The sequence below is a fragment of the Neolamprologus multifasciatus genome, chromosome 12 (assembly GCF_963576455.1).
Source record: "Neolamprologus multifasciatus chromosome 12, fNeoMul1.2, whole genome shotgun sequence".
In the NCBI taxonomy this organism is placed as follows: domain Eukaryota; kingdom Metazoa; phylum Chordata; class Actinopteri; order Cichliformes; family Cichlidae; genus Neolamprologus; species Neolamprologus multifasciatus.
In genome coordinates, this window is record NC_140450.1 from 23,609,624 (window position 1) to 23,631,272 (window position 21,649).

At 41.6% G+C, this 21,649-nt stretch overlaps 1 protein-coding gene across 1 annotated transcript; it reads right to left on the reverse strand.

Annotated features, from left to right (window-relative positions):
* Positions 1-6,638: 6,638 nt before the first annotated feature.
* gfpt1 (glutamine--fructose-6-phosphate transaminase 1) lies at positions 6,639-21,585 on the reverse strand. Its single transcript, XM_085178895.1, has 19 exons — positions 21,459-21,585; positions 19,356-19,463; positions 18,275-18,382; positions 18,016-18,141; positions 17,874-17,932; positions 17,654-17,788; positions 17,505-17,566; positions 17,241-17,320; positions 17,047-17,155; positions 16,761-16,924; positions 14,984-15,079; positions 14,627-14,724; positions 14,318-14,438; positions 13,885-14,042; positions 11,008-11,122; positions 10,412-10,539; positions 10,145-10,312; positions 9,548-9,709; positions 6,639-8,578 (listed from the first exon to the last, which is right to left on the reverse strand). Exons 1-19 carry the CDS (start codon positions 21,463-21,465, stop codon positions 8,534-8,536), a joined length of 2,049 nt encoding a protein of 682 aa, XP_085035021.1. The 5' UTR covers positions 21,466-21,585; the 3' UTR covers positions 6,639-8,533.
* Between the last annotated feature and the right edge of the window lie 64 nt (positions 21,586-21,649).

Here is a 21,649-nt window from a genome sequence, read left to right on the forward strand (position 1 = left end):
GCTTTGATAACAGGTCCACCCGCAGTGATTGAGCAAAGACTGATAAGTTCGCTGCAATTTCCAGTGTGTGGGGATCATTTGTCACCAACTGCATCACGTGCTACAACCCTGGTCTACATATCACCGTTGATGAACAGCTTTTCCCATCAAAGACTCGGTGCTGTTTCCTGCAGTATATTGCAAGTAAACCTGACAAGTTTGGGATCAAGTTTTGGGTGGCTTGCGACCTAAAATCCAAGTACATTTGCAATGTCTTCCCATATCTTGGCAAGGACCCCAATCGTCCCAGTGGGGAGAGACTGTCTGAAAATGTAGTGATGAGGCTGATGGAATCCTAGACAAGGGCAGAAATGTTACCACGGACAATTTCTTCACATCGCTTTCACTTGCGCAAAAACTTCTTAGACGGAAAACCACCATCCTCGGCACAGTCAACAAGAGTCGCTGGGAAATTCCTCAACCCGCTAGACACACAGATCGCAATGAATTCACCATTCAGGTATGTTGCAGGTCTTTTGTGGTTCTATGTTCATGTGTTTCATTGTGTGTAAAAGTGCTATGGAAATAACAATTTATCTTATTTCTTAGGTGTTTTCAACCTCTGCTGCCACGCTGACGGCGAATGCGGCCAAACGGAAGAAGACAGTCTATATTCTTAGCAGCATGCACAGCGTGGTTCAGACTGATAACACCACCAAAAGGAAGCCAAACACTGTCACCCTTTACAACACCACAAAGTGTGGCGTGGATGTGATGGACCAGATGGTGCGGGAGTACACTGTCCGCAGAGGAACACGGCACTGGCCAGTTGCCGTGTTCTATAACATGATTGACATGGCAGCACTGAATGCACATGTGCTGTATCAAGCATGCACCGGGACGCAGGAAAGACGGGTGGACTTCCTGGTGGAGCTTGCAAGAGAGTTGGCTAACTCTCATATGGCTGGGAAGAAGGCAAGAAAAGAACAGTTGCTTTGGACACAACCCTCCACACCTAGCCCTGGAAAAAGAGCCATGTGTCAGGTCAAACACAAATGCAAGAACAATCATGCCACTGTGCGATGTGTTCACTGCTACAGATACACATGTGGTAAATGCAGACTACAGATACCATGGCAGTGCCAGGATTGTGAGTGATTGCTGAAAATGTTGAAATGTACTCACTCACTTTTTATTATTATTTGTAAATATGTGTACAAATGGTTGTTGTTGGTTTTTTTTGTACTGTTTTTATCAATAAATCTCAGCAACAGAGGAAATACACCCATGTGTGTTGATTTCTCCCTAAGATGGCAAACTGAAACACAAGTTTCCTTGTGGCCCAGGAAACTAACCACTCCAAGTGGCTCAGCATGGCCCCACCTTATTTATGTAACAAAAGCAGCAGTTCACAGGTGATTAAGGATATTAGCTAAAAGCCTACCAGCCATTTGGCTGGAAGGTGGGTTTTAAAGGTAGAAAAGCCAAATGGCTGCTCTCTGGGACTTTAACTGTTAAAGCCATGACATTTCCTGTTCCCACTAGGTGGCGCTCTGCGTATTCCTGACAATGGGCATATCAATCTGTTCAGGGCGGGTCTGACATCATGCCTGTAAAGTTTGGTACTGATCAGACTGGATTTCATTGAGTTATACTAATTTGTTTCTTCATGGCGAGACATCAAAGTTCGCCATGCTTCTGGGGTCATACCCTTTCGTGAAAAGTCACAGTTTTCACTGTAACCCAAGACCAACTCCTTAATGCTTTCCTGGAGAAATTTGAGGCTGCAGATGTCACCCATCACAATACTGTATCCTGTGGAATTAAAGACATTATTTTACTGTTACTATTCATAATCATCATAATGAATTTCGTAATCATTATCATTAACCATTTCATTAATTCTTATTTTCATCAAAAGCATTGATTGAAGCTGTTGGTATTATGTTATAATTTGTATTACTGGGGTTATCATAATCACGTAGTAACCTTTTCATTACAGGTGTAGTTGTAATCATTTTATATACACTTTGCATGTCTGTGCTTATTTAAAGAGCTGAATCTCAGTCAGGTAGTTGAAGGTCGTGAACTTTGTTTGGCGCTATGATCAGACAATACATGGTGTAAGGGATGATGAGCTATGGAAGAACATGCTTACACAACACATATTTTACATTCTTTTATTAAGTTTTGAGTAGGGGCATTTTGGTAAAACATTTATTCAATAGATCACATATACTTTTAGTTAAGATCCTTACACACACCACTGAGAGCTTCTGTCTGGTAAAAGGTTAGAAGCGCCAACGGGCGGGGTGAGGCTGAGTGCATTGGAGGACGACACACACATACACACACACATACACAGACAACAGTTGGGCTCATGTTTGGGCTAGGAGTTCGAATAACAGTTTGCAAATGCCTGTAGCTGCAAAGGTAGGTCTGGGAAAGGGACAGTCTGCTCCAGGAGATAAGTGAGAGTCGGTACCTGGCTTCGAGACGGAGAGAAGGCTCTTTCCATATATGTCGAAAGTCGTCAATATTATTGTATGTGCTTTGTATGTGTTTTGACGCAATGAAGGGGCGTCATAAACAATACCCTGATATAAAATAATTGTTTCTGTAAAGTTAGGGGCAGGTGATGGCTGATGTGTGCAGTCTTCATCTCCCCGCACATGTGTGTTCATTAAAATCATTGTTTGACCGAAGCTCTTCTGGACCATGATTGTTTTGTGTGCTCACCCTCAATATCTGGGGTCCGTTCTTCGTACCTCGCTAAGTAAGTTAGCTGGATTTGATTGTTGACGATTTCGCGTGATCTTGGATCGTTCGGTTCTCCGAAGCTCATCCGGGACTTGCTGTCATAGCAACAGATCCGTAAGCGTAAACCTGCTTGGGAGCAGGCTTACTTTATGTAAACAGGATTAGATCGCGGCCACTCAGGTATGTCCGCTTCATTTATACGAAAGCAACAGCGATATTTTTCGACTGTTTTTCCATAAATAAATATTATCAATGTAACTAAAGATAATGCAGTATTTGATTCTTTTATTGATTTCATACAGATACATACAGGTCATTTCCTAAAAAAAGGGAAATGTACTATTAATCATTCTATTTCATGTATTTGATTATTTCAGATGTAATTCATATTTTAGAGTAGTAATAGTAAATTACTTCGTGTAATCAAGATGAGAGACCACGGCGGTGGTCTCAAGGTGGATTTGGGAAGTCTGTCGCAGCCATGTCCTGTCCGTTTGTACGCGAGCAACCCATTGCGGAAGGTGCAAGATTGATAAGGAGAGTTTTCAGAATTCAGCGTATATTGCGGGATAGACAGGATCCTTTAGCTCAGCGCGACAGTGTGCTCATAGAGAGATATCGATTTTCCCGTGAGGGTATTATTTACTTAACCAACTTGTTGGATCCCTATGTTAAGAGTTCCACTCACCGTAGTCGGGCATTAACAACTGCACAAACTGTGTGCATTGCCTTGCGTTTCTTTGCGAGTGGCACGTTTCTGTACGCTGTTGGAGACGCAGAGAACATTGGCAAAAGTGCTGTCTGCCGTTCCATTGGCAAAGTATACCTGGCACTCAAGCAGAATATTCTTATATTTCACTTTTACTTGTTCCCATGTTCTAGTGGGTCCTGTTGTGGCTCTAATGTGAAAGAGGATATAATATAATATAATATAATATAATATAATATAATATAATATAATATAATATAATATAATATAATATAATATAATATAATAAATTACTTACGAGTTTAATTTGTCAGCAACTTTCTGCCAGCCCTCTCTCCTTGCTTTTGCAGCCTTTGCAGTGTTCCCTTGCGTTTTGATTAAACTCTGAAACTCCTGAAATCCCTCAATCAAGAGTTCTTGCTCTGCTGCCGAAAAATACTGAGCGCGCTCCTTCGACATTTTCGCCGACCAATCAAAGGGTTGCCGATCAATGTTTCTAGTATCGATGCGTAGCCCCTTTTAAGCCACCCAGTGATCTCACATTACTTCATCCAGCTGTACTAATCGTGGTGTGTTCGGAGAACCGGAATAGCGAGCTCAAAGTTGGCGCGATGATTTGATCTTGGATGTGTCATTTGATCTTGGATGTAGTAAGCGAGGTACGAAGAACGGATCCCTGAACCCGCAACAATCCCAAAGTGTAAAACATGACATTTCCTGTTCCCACTAGGTGGCGCTGTCCTTGATGTCAAATATGGCAGTTGAAATATGTTCAGGGGCGGAGCCTTATCATAAGTGTGCTCTTTGGTCCAGATCGGACAATGTATGATAGAATTAGAGGCAATAAGATTTTCATGGCGAGTCATCGAAATTCGCCGTGGCACCACGGCCTCACGTTAGATATGTGTACCGACTTTCATACATGTAGGTCATACCCACACCGGGGGCTCGCATTTTTCATTTTTCTAGGTGGCGCTACTGAGCCAATTTTCCCTGGTCATTAAAATACGTAAATTTTCACCAGACCTGATGCGGGTGCAAAATTTCATGAGTTTTTGAGCATGTTTGGGCCCCCAAAAGGCCGATTCATTTGCCGAAATAATAATAATAATAATAATAATAATAATAATAATAATAATAATAATAATAATAAACGAAGCAGATACAATAGGGCCTTCACACTGTCAGTGCTCGAGCCCTAATAACCACTCATTACACCCAGGGGTGCAGAAGGGCATCTCTGAATTTGTAACACATCAAACCTTAAAACAGATGGTTATAGCAGCAGAGGACTTGCAGATGCCCCTCCTGTCAGCCAAAAACGGGACTCTAGGGCTACAAATCTCACCTATTCACAGAAATTGGATAATAGAACACTGGAAAAATCTGATCTTGAGTTGCTTTGGATGATAGGGTCAGAATTTAGCATACAGTATGAAAGCAGGGCCCATCCTGAGTGTTGTTGCTGACCATGTCCATCCCTTTATGACCACAGTGCAATGGGGATAACACACCATGCCCCAAAACTCAAATTATCTCAAACTGTTTTTTGAATACAATGTGAGTTGCTCTGAGGGCAAACAGGGGTCCAAACTGGCACTAGCAAGGTGTCCAACTATGATGGTGTGTCTAATGTCTTCAAATACAAGCATCGCATTAGAATACAAACAGCAGAATGTAAAACTGGGTTCTTGTAAACCATTTGGCAGAAAATGTTTGATGGTTATTAAAAGCAGCCATGAATTGCCAGACAGTAAATATGTAAATATAACTGAATATTCACTAGATTTTCAAAATAAAATTACCAGCATTTTAACTGAAGCTTCAGCTTTATGCTTTAATGTTCACTGCTGCTGGCTCAAACTGACTAATCCTAATGAAGCAGATTTGAACAATTACATCATTAGGTTTGTTCATTTGGTGATCAAACGTAATGATATTTCTGGTAGTCCAAGGTAGTTGGATTTTAAGCAGCAACTTAAAAAGATCCAACTGCAGATAAACAAGGAGACCTAACCTAAAAGAAGATAAAGAGGACACAGCTGTTTATTGCACTTTGACTTGGCACCGTCAGGAAACATCTAATAGATACCAGGTGAACCTGCTGATTGCTCCCCTGCCCTTATTATGCAGAAGATGCTACACTTTTAAGAAAAAATAAACACAATATCAAGTCTTGACAAGATCATATAAACGGCTACAGTTACAGAAACTCAGATTTCTGCTTTTGGTTTTTCAGGACGTTTAGGCATAGAGGTTAATGTTCATGGTTAGAGATGCGCATTTCCTGTGATAACACTTAATTCCCGCCCCTCTAACAAGAGGCCTGCAGCAGAGAAAATCCATTCTCCTTACGACACCAAGCTGTCTGCAATTAAAGTCACAACAGCTGCTAACACTTATTCAGCCCCACTGACAAAAGCTGCAGTGACGCTTTGATTTATAAGAACTAGCAAAGTCTGGCTCCTACACAGAGGATGTTACCTGCTTCACATGATGCTCTTTATAGATGAGAAACTACCCAGGACGCTCCCCATGCTTGGACAATGGAGGCTGTTACTGTTGAAAGCTGTGGTTACTTTCCATAATTACTCCACAGCTGCGTGTGAGGCCGCCGTTGTGGTTAGTTTCTGCAATGAAATCCTTCTGAGAGCTGCACTTGCTTTCACCAGGAACTTGACTCTTTACCTCGCAGTCTTGCTGAAACTGAACACGTTCATCAGGCAGAAGCTGGCAGGTGTGCTCCTGGCACGTGAAGGCTTGGACCAACATGCATGCTCAAGCTGCTGCTCCACCTGGCCTCCATCGCACACCTTCAGAAATTACAGCTGCCCTCCGTGTGGCTGTGGAGGAAGGAGATCTGCAGAGCCCTTAAAGCCAATCAAGGCAGTGCTGCTTGTGCTGCCCGCGCTCTGCCGCTTCTCACTATCTCTGTGTTTGATGTCCTTTGCTCTCATTCAAGTGGCAGTTTCACTCCTGCCTTGTCTGTGGAGCAACCTCAGACACTGCGTCTCCACTGTAACAGCTCTACGTGGGAGCATCAGACCGATAGTGTCAGTCTTCCTGGAGTTTGGCACCAGCGGCGGTGCCAAACTCTACCCCTAAATACCTCCAGTACCTCAACTCTTTGTGCAATCTATCACCTGAAAAACTAAACACAAGTTATTTTAATGACCAGTCCAAATGTGCCTGAATTTCTACAGCGTATTTATTGGAATAAAAATCATACAGACACCTTTTGTTATCACTGTCAGTATTTTAGGTCATGTAAATCCACAAGCGCACACATCCTCAATCCAATAACTCCCAGACACTTTTAAAAGATACGTAAGTGACACTTTATTGCATCAGTTCCACTAATAAATAGTACTCCCACTCCCTCTGTAACCCAACAGATGGTGCTAGGATCCAGTGCAGCATCCTTAATCAATACATCCAGTCAGTAAATCAAAGTGTGTGGGTTACAAAAGTACCTGTAACAACATTTCACTGGCTCAGAAAAGGCTCAAGGGGGGAAAATGAAGTCCAAGTTAAGGCTTGATTGTAAATGCAAGATAAATATCTTTAAACTTAAAGAATGCAGGCTTTAAAAAAGCTGTTCCTATTCTTTCTCTACTGCATAACTGTGTGTGTGTGTGTGTGTGTGTGCGCAATGTAACTTTTTTCTTGGCTTCTGAATTTAAAAGACACCTGGGATCACAGACACACAGCTTGGCATTTGGCTTCTGACCAAAGTCAACGTCTACAGTATGACATGCTGCCAAGCGACTGTGTGTATACGTGCCCTCAGGGCCTCAGAATAACTTCATAGCATACGATCTGCAAAATCAGTTCATGTTTGGCTACAAAAGCAACAGTGAAACCGAAAAAAAGATTTGGTTTATGATTGCCAAAGCCACCAGAGAGAGATTTTTGGTTTGACATTTCAGATGACAGTAACATTAACATTTTAAATGAAAGAGTAACTTCAATAATATAAAATTCCTTCCAAAAAAAAACAATTAACAAACAAATGTAACAAAAGGAGGAAAAAAAAGAAGAAAAGCTACAAATGGTCCCAAAATTGCAAAATGACGGTGGCAAGGTGTGGGCTGGCGTCTGCCTCTACTTCAGGTTTGCAACTTTATCTCAATTGCATTACTTCAGTTTATTGATTAAAAGAAACCTTCATGCGAAAAGTCCCACATGAGAATGAAACGCTAAACTGCACCCAGAGAGTGTTTACAGTAACAGGATCGTGTCGAGAAAAATAGGAGAGAGTGAACGAGCGACGTCTCAGACTCTGGTGTAGGTGGTTCCTCTCATTAACTGAGTGGACCAAAACCAGAGTTTAAAAAACCGAATTCCTGGGCTAACACACAACAACATTAGAAGATTTATGACAGTATTCACAAACTTTTTCTGATCGGACATTTGATGCTGCTCTTTGCTGCGTGTCCTCAGAAGAAAATCCAAGAGGGGAAAGTGTATCAAAACCACACTGCAATTATGAAGAAGCGATGACCTGTGGCTTGGAATGATTCAAAACTGTGGTTTACTTCAACTGTGGAGTAAAGACACTTTGAATGATTAGCTGCCAAGGAAAAAAATCCCAACTAAACTACAAATCATTGCACTAAAAGAGAAAATGAGCCAGTGAGGTCTTTAAAGCGTAAACTACTGTCAGCTTTAACATCAGCTTCCAGAGAGCCCAATCAGCATCAGATAAACATGGAAGGCATGCCCATAAATGGCCAGCGATGGTTGATACAGGTTCACCCCCAAAAAAGTGATATATGCACATTATATGTCATTCCCAACCCATTCCTTGCCACTGGCAACAACAAAGAAAAAACAAATGCTGTTAAAGCTTTCTGATAAAAGAAACAATGCAACACTGTGATAATACACAACAGTGAGATACAAGAGCGATTACTGAAAGACTGCATAAAAAGAAGAAGAAGAAAAAAAAAGAGCCACGACACACATGACACAGGACAGGACGTCATCTTCTGATGGTTTACTTCACATAGACGCTTCCTTTGGGGTCTGTGCTTGAATGTGTGTCTATGCCAAGCTTTTGTTGTTAGTGATGAATGGTGCGGCTCACTCTACTGTCACGGACTTGGCCAGGTTTCTTGGACAGTCCACCTGCGTTTAAACAGAGGAGCAGACAATCAATAGCCTTACAGATGAAAAGGAGACTGTTGCTGCTGTTGACTAAATGCTGCTGTCAAAACACCCGAGCATGATTTATACAAATCTTAACAAAAACATACTTTAATCTGCGAGCCAGAGATATGGCGGCTTGGCTGGCTCTTGTAATTATCACACGTCCTGTCCAAAGCGCTTCTCCTCCCCTCGGACCAAATTACATAAAACACAGGGCATGCGTATGGTGGAGCTGTTTGTTCTACAGAGCTGCACGGCCAGGACGTTTCTCTGAAATGCTCTGAAAAACTCACTTAGATGCTGACTTTGAGTTAAGCTGCTCACTTTGACCTTTAAAATTCCTCAAAAACAGAAAATCAAGGGAACAACACATCTAAGTCAGTTCTGCAGCACCAGCACAAACATCAGTAACAGCTTGTGGGCTTTGCCAATAAATGAACCAATCGCAGGTCAGAATTCGCGCACAGATGGAGGTTATTTACATTTAACTATAATTCTTTCAGTGTGGCAGCTAACCACATCGTCATCACCTTCACCACCAAGTTTGCCAGTTTACATCGTTCACAAAGTAGGCTACATTTTCAAGCAAGTTGGGGACATGCTGATTTACAGATATAAACACTGCACGTTTATTTTGGCAGTGTTTCTGCTTACAAAGCAGTCCTGAGCGACAGCGCTAGATGATCAGTGACAGGCTAATAATAACAGAACATCTCATTTATATTGTGCTCCAGAATCTTTTGCACAACTGTCCTCTTTTATGTCCTGAAAATGAATCATCGACGTATTTTACACAATCATACTCTTACTACACCTGTAAACACAGGTATACTGATGATGACTGTAAGAGTGGAAATGACTTGGGAAAATAGTATCTCCATGAAATGTTTGAATTAAGAAGCATGCTGGATTGAAAGTTGTTGCTGATCCTGAAGGGAAAGCACTTACATCGTAGCCTCTCAGGACAGCCAGGTGGAAGGACAGCAGCTGCAGAGGGATGACGCTCAGGATGCCCTGCAGGCAGTCCAAACAGTGAGGCACTTTGATGGTGCGGCTAGAGTTTTTGATGGTTTCGTGATCGTCCTTGTCGCAGATCACAATAGGACGACCCTGTAAATGAAACAAAGAGATGAATAAAGTGTGCGTTTTCACACCTCTAAACCAACATCTGTTGCAGATTGTTGACTACACGATGATGGAGATGCGCTGAATCAACCTCTCCCCTTCCACCGACTGAGTTGAAGGGCCAGAGGTGACGCAGTGGTCAACATACTTTCGGGGTTTGAACTTAATGAGTTATGATGCAAACAGTTTTCAGAAAGGAAAAAACTTAAATGGATTCAAATAAACACACTTAGTCAATTTCCACGCTATAATAAACACTGTAAAGCATCACATTTAATTTTGATTTGTCAGAGTTTGTTTGAGCATTTCAGCCAACTAAACAATCTGGGCTGATCACTTGTGACTGGATTATAAAATAAACCAACACACCGACATTACAATAAGGCTGATCACAAAACATGCGCCATGTGCGATTCTTACCTGGCGAGCAACAACTTGCTGCAGGGCATTCTGACACTTGACATAAGTGTGGTCTCTCATTATGATCATGATCACCGGCATGAGTTTATCCACCAGGGCCAGCGGGCCGTGTTTCAGCTCTCCTGCCAGGATACCCTCTGAATGCATGTACGTGATTTCCTTGATTTTCTGCAGGGGAATAAAAAAAACATCCAGACTTTAGATAAATGCAAGCCTATGCTGTAATTAACAATCAAGTTGTCAGATGATAAACTCGCATGTGCTCACCAGTGCTCCCTCCAAGCAGGTAGCGTAATGGTAGCCTCTGCCCATGATGAGCACACTCTTCTGCTGGTACAGCTCTGTTGCCAGCTTCTGGATTTCATCATCCAAACTGAGGACCTCCTTAATCAGATCTAACACACACACACACACACACATTTTTTTTTCTTGTTTAAAGAGGCTGACTGGCATCGACAAAATATGAAAAAAATATTGCAGCAACAGAACCTAGACTCAGCTTCTAATGTTGGGCAGGGAGTGGTAGACAAGCCAGACATTCCTTATTAGGTTACTATTGGGGACATGTTATCATGTGCTTTAGATTCATAGAGTCATGCAAGAGCCCAACGCCAAAATCTAAAGCTATTCATCCGTCTGCCCCCCTTCCCGCTCTCTCTCGTCTTCTGATCCTTTTGTTGCCGTTTAAGTTTGTCCTCTAAGAGGATTTAAAAAAGAAACACCAACAAAAACAAAACTAAAACAGGCTGTGGATGTGCTTGATCTTGGGTCTGAGAGCCAGCTTTTCCAGTCTTTTTGTGTTTAAACTTCACATATGATCAGGACTTCTCTGGCTGAATTACAACACATGTGGCGTGACTTACCTGGAAGCACTCTTAGGCCCTGGATTATCTCACGGCGCCTGGGCTGCACTGAAATCCTGTCATCGCACATCAGGAGGGCAAACATGATCAAGGCCACAAACTGACTGGTGTAGGCCTGAAGACGAAAAACACAACAGAGAAAGCAGAATATTTATTAACTGTAACACAATTGCTAAGATGCGGTTTCTTTGTCTGTCTCTACTCTGACTAAAAAAGAAAACAACTGCTCCCTAACTATTTGCATGAAGGTCACAAAGTGGACCACCACCACTGCACAGTGAAATATTGCTTGCTTGTGACCTCATTTCTAGAGGGAATGGTAGATTTCCTGTTTTGCAGCTCAATATCGAACCAACGAAGCAGCGACCAGATCACGACTTGAGCCTTTCGGTACAGATTATGAAGCCATGTCCTTCTTTTTCGCTTTGTTTTGATTGCAAATTTGGTCTCCAGTTTATAATCTGCACCAGATGAAATATGGAGAGGTGGGTTTTCATACACATCAAGCAGCATTATAAAAAAAAAAAAAAACGCACGCAGTTAAGTTAGTGCTGCTCATCCTAAAAACCTTTGTAGCCACATATACCACAGATGATCTCTGATCCTTCTGGAAATGTCGCTTCTTATAACCTAAACACATCTGAGACTCTGTGCCTGCCGTCATCGCTACCCACACCCTCTCCTTCCTTCATCTCCGAGCACGTTTGGAGGTCTTCCATGCTCATTTAGGAGATTCAATCAGGGTCTGAGAGAAGCCAAGTCAATTCACAAGACTCTCTGGACTCAGAAATGCCAATGTGCAGGGCCAAGAAAATAGCTGTAAAACCTTTACACACCGTTTCTTTTTTCTTCACAACAACACACAAATCGTAGTCCTTCAGAGCTGTGGCAACATATTTAACCCACATTTTCAACCGTTGATCTCTTCCATATTCATACTTTCAAACTTGTCAGTGCTTTCCTGATGCACAATGTTCCAACTTTGACCCTGCAAATGTGAGCATGCATGCATGCATAGCTGAAACATAAAGAAAATACAACAGCTGTGATCTAGAAAACAAACTTTGTAATCCTGTAAATTCCCAGTGGAAAGAGTTATGTAATTCAAAAGCAGGCTTCTCTTATTTACTGTCGGCTGACCTGCCAGAAGGATCTGCCTCATGATAGCATCAAAGTGTTTTGTCTTTTAGTGCTAATTTATGCAATGAATCTTGAATATGAACAAAGGAATTGGAAATTCCCTCATTTAAAGTTAAAAAAAAAGTCCTACGAGCATGAAAAAGCAGAAAATTGAGACCAAATATATGAATTTGGGATGATTCAGCATGTGATTAGTTGCAAACCAAGTCAGTGTTTGATAAGCTTGGTTGTTAATGTGCAGCATTCGGATGAAGTGGGTGTGGGTGTGTGGCCCTGCCAGCCGAGCAGTAAATGATGGCGTCTCTGAGGCGTGCTCTGGGACTTTGGAGCAACACAAGAGTCACTGAGCCAAGAGCTGGGGCAGGGAAGGACCTGCTCCACTTTTCCTCCCTCTCTCTCTCTATGCTCCCTAGAAAGAGCAGGGGCTTCAACTCTGCTCGAATCCCAGCTGGCAAGTGCTTTCAGTGAGGGGGTGGGAGAGGCATGAAACCAAGTGTCCAAGGTTTACATGAGCTGAGATGAGAAAATCAGGCTTCTTTAACTCCCTCTGGGATAAGAGTGGAGGACCACGTCAACTTCCAAAAGGCGGGACCAGAATTGCAATTGAGTTTTCATCTGGGTTTCATTCAGAGTCAGCGAGCGTCCAGTTCATTTACGAGATGATGCAATTAACTGGTGTACAGTACTTTAGCTAAGTATCAAAGGCTCAGTTAGAACAAATCAAAGAAATCATGCGCTATTTTTCTAACTTGAATGTAACAAATTCATTTGGTGTGCTGCCTCTGAAAATATTCTCATAGACAAAAGCAGAAAAATGAGTAGATTGCTTTTTTAAAATGGGGCAATAAACATTCACTTCAACTCCAAGGAAATGTGCTGTTTTCAATCATCCACATCCAAGCCTGCCACAACAAGGTGAAAACACACCCAGCAGTACATTCATCTTCATCACTAATGACTCAGTCTCAATGAAGTTTAAATAGAACGACTAGGAAAACTCTATGGCTGGAAACTTGGTTGCTGCCCAGTGAACTGATTTAAAAATTTTTCTTTTTGGAGCCTGCAACTGGTTACAAGTAGTTTGGCAACCTGTCTCCAGCTCCAACTGACTGCAATCACCGTCAGACACATTGGTGAACATTTGAAAGGCGGAGTCCACTCAACTGGTTGTATCCTGGTTATATTGCTATATAAGATTGCCGAGCCCCTGTCTCATTATGCAGTAAAATCGTCATCCAACAGCAACTATGCCGATATTTGTGGAGCAACTTCTGACTTTCTCTTCAAAATCTATGAGGTTCTGGCTGAATGCATGCAGTTAGTGTGAATTTATTTGTATGTAAAAGGCAACAGATTTTCTATTTTGGTTGATTTATCACACACAGATTGCATGTAATTGGCAACTTGGCCCCATTCACCCCTCAAAATGATTACAGACTGACTGTCTTATCACCGTTTTATCACTCTTTATATAAGTTGCTTTGAAGGAGGCAACTGACAGCGGCTAGTCTGTGTTTAAAGTAGCTATTTCAAAGATAGCAAGATAATAATAACAGGAATTTTGGTAATGCTGTGTAGCATAATATAACCTAACCTCAAGAGGTTAATGTAAGAAGTATCCTTTCAATCTCCAGTGACACAATAAATGCATGTTGTGGTTTTCCACTTCCACGGTGCATAAAAGCTGCACTCATAAAAACCGCAGAGTTAATCAGAGCCACGGTTGCCATGGTATACCTTGGTGCTCGCTACTCCGATCTCTGGCCCGGCGTTGATGTGGACGCCACAGTCAGTCTCCCTCGAGATGGAGCTGCCCACTGTGTTAGTGACGCCCACAGTCAGAGCCCCCCTCTCCTTACAGTAGCGCAGGGCCATGAGGCTGTCAGCGGTCTCCCCTGCGGGGTCGGCAGAAATGGAAAACACAACCCGTTTATGGAACGTAACAATTCACACAATAAAACTGATTTACTGACTTTTGCACCCTAAACTAGTCTGATTTAAGACAGCTTTACAGAAAAAAAATAATCCACAGGTTTCAAAAACTTTGACTCAGCATTTTGAAAAAGTTGAGCACATAAAAAGATAAATCAAGAAGAGCCCCCAAATAGAAAGTGGAATACAAATGGGGAATGTGCCACAGATCAAGTCCAGATGGCACTGGTCTCCACACCTGACTGGCTGATAAAGAAGCAGACATCGTCTCGGAAAACAGGGGTGTTCCTGTCCAGGAAGTCGCTGGCCAGCTCCACCATGACAGGCAGCTCGGTCAGCTCCTCCAGCACCTGGCGGGTCTGGGGAAAAAAGCAACAGCATCACTTTGTGAAAACGTGCCAGCTGTGAGCAGAGCATAGAGTGTGTCAGGACACGAAGCTCATACCACAACACAGGTGTCACATTTCCTCTTGGATTCAGTTTGACTATTTTTATGACGGGACTTTGCACCAATGAACAAAAGGTGGTTAAACAAAAGACTACTCACTGCTACTCCTGCATGATAGCTGGTGCCACAAGCAATGAGGATAAGTCGGCGACACCTCTGAATCTCTTTGATGTGATCCTTAAGTCCACCCAGTGTCACTGAAAAGCACAACAAACTGCTCAAAGACCACAAACACCCCACAGGAGAGATGGGACATTTTACACTTAAAAAATGTACTTAGAGCTGTAAAACTTTTATAGGGCGTCCTTGATCCTTATTATAATGAACTAAAGGTAGTTGCACATGCAAAACTAAATTACTTGACGCTAAAGACTACAGTGAAAGCCAAAGATTGACACTTTTGAGGAATTGTCATTTCTTGTCTTGGTAAATATAATAATAAGGCAGTGCTCCAACCTGTGTTGTTGTCAAAGTTGACTCTCCCTCTCATGGTGTTAACAACAGACTCTGGCTGCTCAAAGATCTCCTTCTGCATGAAGGAGCTGTAGTTGCCTGTAAAATGAGGATCAGATATCAATCAGAACATTTCCAGAATTAGTCCAAAAAAAAAAAAAAAGGTAAATACCAGTTAAGCACTCAGTGACAGACTTTTTATAAGCCTCATAAAACCCACATGAACTCAACCGACCGAGAGAGGTTTTGTTTACATGTATTAAGCGTCCGAGAATGCAAACCACAGCCTCCTGAAGGAGCAAAAACAAACGTCCTCACTGTGTTTTATTGACAATCAGCCCTTCCTGGAAATGAGAGTACTTACTGGGTAAACTTTCTTTCTCTATTAGGATATTTGGAGCCATAGCATGAGTCATGCCTCAAATGAAATAAAACAAACACAAAACATTAGGGAGATAATGCTTTCCTATCAATTAAAAACCGTGACGGTAAAGAAAATATATATGCAAGTGCTTTTCAGCCTGCCTTTGAGAGCAATTTGGGTCATGCGAATTAGGTTATTCAGCAGAAGAAAAAAAACTAGGAAATGAGAGGAGAGAGGCTGAGTAATGACAGGACCACAAAGGAATGTCGAGTGCAGCCAACATCGGCTCACCTCTGCCCTCTGCTGGACTGCTGAGGAAAAGTCAGTGAAAATGAAGAAAAAAGAAAATATAGACAGTAACCATGAGATTTAATCTCCTTTTTTTTAAAGCTGTGTTCATACTGAGCAAACCTCATGTTCGTCATTTAAGGACACAGCAGCAGGATAGATGAAATACTTCAATTCCAAAAATCATATCCGCAGGTAGTCCGATAACTGATTAAGTGCATGTAACAAGTTGATTCTTGGTGCAATTTTGCATGCAAAACAGACCTTATGCACATCGACTCCAAGTCCTCATCAGGGTCTGACAAATATAAAGTCAGTCAGGATTACCTAACAGCCCTGGGAAGCAATTTAATCCTGACTGATTATAGATTTGTCAGATTCTTACAGACCTGGAGTCGATATGCGTTTGCATGCAAAACTGTCCCAAGAATAAAACTTACATGATTGTGGGGTTTTTGTTATGATTTTATACATGAAAAAAGAGAAAATAATGCAATAATAAAAATGTGTCCTAATTCCCATAGTGAACGGTTTAACTTTGGTGACTTGGGGAAATAATTGTTTTTCTTTAACAACAATTAAACACTGAGAAATGCTTTTTATTGGGTGCATTTGTCTAAGCATTAGTAAGGGGAATTGTACTTTTTTTTAAAAAAGTCACAAATTGCACATTGTGCTATACATTGGGTATTAATGGCTTCACATTAAAGCTAAAATTTAAATGTTTTCCACCTTTGTTTGAGTTCAAATCCTGGGGCTGGAGTAAAATGTTGAAAAAGAAGGAAACAGCTGTCTTAGTACAAACCTAGCATAATATTTCAACTCGGGTCAAAAAGGGAAGATGGGAGTGATAACATCTTAAAGCAAAGTGGTTTGTTTTACCAACAGTGGTTTCTTTGGTGGTGCTGCTAATCTAGCAAGAGTGTAACGACTAGGATGATAACAAGAACAACCTCAGGACAAACCGTTAAAAGCAAGCCAAACTATGTAAGCAGCTGGTCATCAATTATGACTTGCAGGATAATAACAGGATTTGAGACTAAATTAATGGCACAGTATAAATGATTTATTGACCATTAGTGTGGGAAAGGAATGCATGTTGTGAAGAGAATTTGTCCCTCCACTCACCCATCATGATCTGCTGTAGTTCCATCTGCAGGGTCTGGATGGCACGGGCTGGGTAGTCTCCAGCTGTGCGCTTTATCCTGTGAATCGACAGCCGGCCATCCATCACGGCGGCTACGTCGTCGTCCTCGAGGAAGATCACCCGGTTTGTGTGCTCGATCACCGCGCTGTCGTGGCAGATCAGAAACCACATCAAACGTTTGATTTTTGATACACGGATAAAGCAGGCACATAAAGAACTGGGAAGTCTCACTGAGCATCTTTGTGCACTCTAACAGTATCTGCTTACCTCGCATCAGATGCAAAGTAGTACTCCACCGCTTTTTCATCTACTGGAAACAGGCAGGTGTCCTGGTCTGTCCTGGGCAGGGTGCTGCAGCTCTTCTTGTCTTTAGTAGCTGGGATGTAAAAGAAAACAGGCCTCAGGCAATTTCATCCAGCCACATTTGGATACATTTGACTAGAAAGAGAAACTGTAACTACATGAGCGGTAGAGCACAGGAATATGATCGCTGGACAGCTTGTGATCACTGCGCACTCCAATCAGCAGAGGACCTCCCCTCCTGTATAAACCACAAGAAAATATTCATGTTAAACCACATTCTGATATTTTAACAGTATATGGTCTAAATGCATCGCAGACAGGTTTCTTATACTGTCAGACTTCAAAATGTATTGTATACATTTCGACCCGTCTTAGACGTCACTTTAGGAGATTTAAGATCAGCCATCAGTGTGTGAGTTTACCTTGTACCAACCACCTCGCCGGGATAGTGGACACTCTTGAAGACCAGTGCAAATGCTCCTTCCTGCAAGGCAGCAGGTCAAACAGGAAGTCAGGTCTTTTTATTGTCTGATTGCTTTTGCATCTTTGGTGTACATTAGCAAGTCCTTACCAGCTGCTGAGTCACACGTTCAACCAGCGTGGCGAAACTGATGTCGTCGCTCTCCCGGTTGTCATACATGTACTTCACCAACTTGGCGATGCTCTCTGTGTCAGTCTCTGACTCAAACTCATAGCCTTTGCTCTCCTACAGAAACGAGAAAATGATTTCGCTTTACAAATCGGAACAATGAAAACACATCAAGAAATATTAATGAAAAACATCTGCTCACCAGGAATTTCTTCAGGTCTTTGTAGTTGGTGATAATGCCATTGTGAATGACTATGAATTCTGCAAACCAAAGAGGACTGTCAGAAACGTAACACAGAATCAAACATTTAGCTGTTTCTGTACCAACTTGAAACATCACTCACCATTGTTTTTGTCAGATCTATGTGGATGACTGTTGACTGGGCTGGGCTCACCGTGAGTGGCCCAGCGAGTGTGGGCAATGCCACTGTGGACATCAAACTCCACATCCAGGTCAATATCCTGCTGTTCTATAAATCAAACAAACACACCCCCAAGACAGACGACATTAAGTATGCGAATTGCACCACGGCGTGCAGGAAGGGAAATTGAGGATTCGGTCAACTATTAATTCTCTCTAAACGAGCAACAATCTCAGCTTACTGTGGATCTCCTCATCCAGGGCCTTCACTTTTCCACGCTGCTTGATCAGCTGGATAGATCTGGCGTTGACCTCCCAATCTTTGCTGTTGCCCCCATCAATTCCAACACCTAATGAAATTTTAAAAAAAGTTAGAAATAGCAGAATCATAAAGATGGCAAGGCCGTAGGTATTAGGTATAACGGTGGTATTACTATTATGTAAGTAAAGTCTTCTTTTTGGTCCAATGTCTGAGCAGAACTGAAAGAAAGCTCCATAAGTGGTGTGTCAAAGTTCATCTAAGTAAAATAACTACCGACTAATGCCTAATGCCTGAATTATGCTTCAGCTGGAAATCTGGAAACCCCTTTTAGCTGAGCGGCATAACCTTCTACATAACATGATGGGCACCTCCCGAGAAATGTAACTACACATCAGGTCAAGGCAACCCACAGCTATTGTGATTTGCCAGTTCAGTACCCCTGATGCATTTCAAGATACTTCTTTGCTGAGTTTTTTGAATGCATCAGTGAGAAAAAAAAATTATTTACTCAGTATAAGGAAAAATAATCATAGTGTAATTAGAAGGTCTGACAGCAGATTCCTTGAAGAAGATTGCTGAAACTACCAAAATGGATGTGAGCGAAAGTACAAAGAAGTGGAAAACCAGAGGGATAAATATAACTGCCTCCAGAGAAAACAAAAAAAAACAAAACAAAAAAACAAAAAAATAATAATAATGTAACATAAAACTGAGCAGAACAAAGAGCGAGGAACCAGGAGAAAAATAAAAAATCCCAGCATCTGTTGGCACCGTATATAAAACACTGGGACACAACCACACGTTAATCAACACGTAACCACACACAAGCATAAATCAGGCACAAGTCATTAGTGTTGGCATGTATTACTGAAAAAGAAAACATCAAGTGTGACTTTCAGGACAGTTGCTGCATTAATGTTACATTGGAGACCAACAAACTATTACAACATTTTAGCATTTCTTGAGTAACCTCTGAGGAGGTCTGAACACAAGAAAAACAAAACAAAACACAATTTAAAAAAAGGCAGAACTTGTTGGTGATGAGTCTCTCTTTTCCTTACCAGCTGAATCATAGCCTCTGTACTCCAGACGCCGTAGACCTTTAAGGAGGATCTCAAGGATTTCACGGCGAGTCCTTGGCACGTGGTAGTTGAGATAGGCAAAGATTCCTTGGGGAAGGAGGGAATAATGTTTTAGAAACCTTTTCTTTATAAAGAATTTGTGCTACCAAAAGGAGATTTTTATTTATTTATTTATTTGCAGTTGGAAGAGCAGATCACTTGAAATGCTTGTCAGACTAATACCCCTGTAGCATTTGAGAGTGATGTTTAATTCATGTGGGTTTGGTGAAGGTTGGCTAAAGTCACCATTACAGTATTTAAAACGTTTTTTCCGATGCCAAAGGACATCTGACATTCTGTATGCTGCATGGATTTATCCCATCAGCTGGTTTTTATTTTAAACCAGCTTTGAATTCATTTTGAGTTAGAAATTGTTTTTAAAACAATTTTAAATCTTAAAACAAAACTATTTATGATGACAATGATTACGTAAAGGTGGCTGGTGAAACCACAGAGAACGTAATTTGACTCCTTCCTGGTGTAGCAGGCCAAGAATTACTGGGAGTTGTCAATCTGCTGCTATTCACAGTTCAGTGCCAGACAAACTAATGTAACACATGAGAAACAAGTCATACAGGCACTGGAAAACCTGATATAGTTATCTCTTGGCAGATAGACCTGTTTAAAGACAATTAAGTATACATATATAGACCTGCCGTTTCCCTAAGATAACCTCTTGCCTACGTAAAGCAGAGGTAGGGGAATTGTCAAAGGAATGACAAAAATCAGACGCAAGATGTTTCTGTTTCCCATCTGTAAATCATTTTAAGATATTTACCTTGTCACTAAGACTTGAGATTTATTTGTGTGTGATTACTAACCCAAGTGAGAGACCATTACGATACAGAAACAGGCCAGTGTAAATCAAGATTTCAGCATTTTATTGGCAACCTCCATAAATAATGAGAATTTACTCCCTAAAACATCTGTCATCTAGTCTAATAAGAAACACACACAGAAAGGAGTGACACCATGAATGGCAAAAAGAGTGGGCATAAAGTGCAGCCCTGTTACAGGGCTAAACACTAACCAGTGGACATCCTGGCTCAACAGAGCATTCATTCAGAAAAGCAAGTGATGGAGGTGGACACTGAGGGGTAAAGAGAAACAAAAGGGACCCTTCTGCAAATAATCAGTGCTTAATGGTTAACCTAAGCAAAGTGGCACCTTACTGTGACAAGAGATATTGATAGCAAGGTGGCTTGGTTATGGAAGTGCTCTGATTGTGATAATAGTGAGAGAAAACAGATGTCAGGTATCAGTCACAGGACTGAGATAGATGGAGACGGCGGAGACAGGACAGGATTAGAAAGCATCAAACTGATTATGACCACTGGCGTCATATAGACAGTGAAAGACTGACGTTAATTCACAGCGATACACCAGTATTATATAGTACAATATTTGCTAAAGCCTTTGGCACTCTTTTAAGGGGTTGACTCAATTTGACTTAAAAAAAACAACAAACATATTTGATTTTATGTTTTGTTTATGCTATTTGTATATGTACAGCATTTTGTGGACACTGGTTTATATGTTAAAGTGCTTTATAAATAAATGTGGTATGGTATGGTATTATCCCAAAGAACACAGATCATCTAGTTACACTTTCATTTTTTATAATAACAACGAGTCTAACTCGTTTTCCAAGGTCTCTGTCACAGTCATCTAGATCCACAGACCACAGTAACAGACAGAGATTTAGCTACTGGAAACTTACTCGGCTGGTAATAACGTCGTAAAGCAGGTTACCATTTTAATGTCGCACTCAAATATCGACTCTGCTGCTCGATCGTGTTATCCCACATCAAGCAGCTTTCAGAGTAAAACGGAAAAACACAGACCGGTTTATATTTAGCTGGCTAGCAACATCATGTTGGTCGTACAAAACTCACTTTAGCCTCCCCTAGCTCATTTCCAGCATTTATCCTCAAACTAACATGGCAATAACTGAATAACTATTCAGCTAGCTATTCTGGTGAAACGTGAATCACATACATTCAGCGCCAATTAGTATAAATATAGAATAAATGCACTACTCACCACACATGGCTACAGTTCTGCTGCCAGTTACAGCTACTCTGAAGTCGGTAGCTGGGAACGCCTGTCAATAAGCTCCGCCCCCGATGATTCCTATGAATCATAGCCATCCGCGTTCTTCCACGGCGCCTTCTGATTGGTCGGGAGGTCTGTCGATTCAGGTTGCGCCTACAGACGTACGCATTTCTGACGTG

Bases quoted from the DNA above. Each gene is read 5' to 3' on its own strand.
- gfpt1 (XM_085178895.1), bottom strand. The intron at 17,567-17,653 runs GTAAGGACTTGC...GCTGCCTTGCAG, and splicing joins AACGTGTGACTCAGCAGCTG to GAAGGAGCATTTGCACTGGT. The intron at 9,710-10,144 runs GTAAGAATCGCA...TTTCATTTACAG, and splicing joins AGCAAGTTGTTGCTCGCCAG to GGTCGTCCTATTGTGATCTG.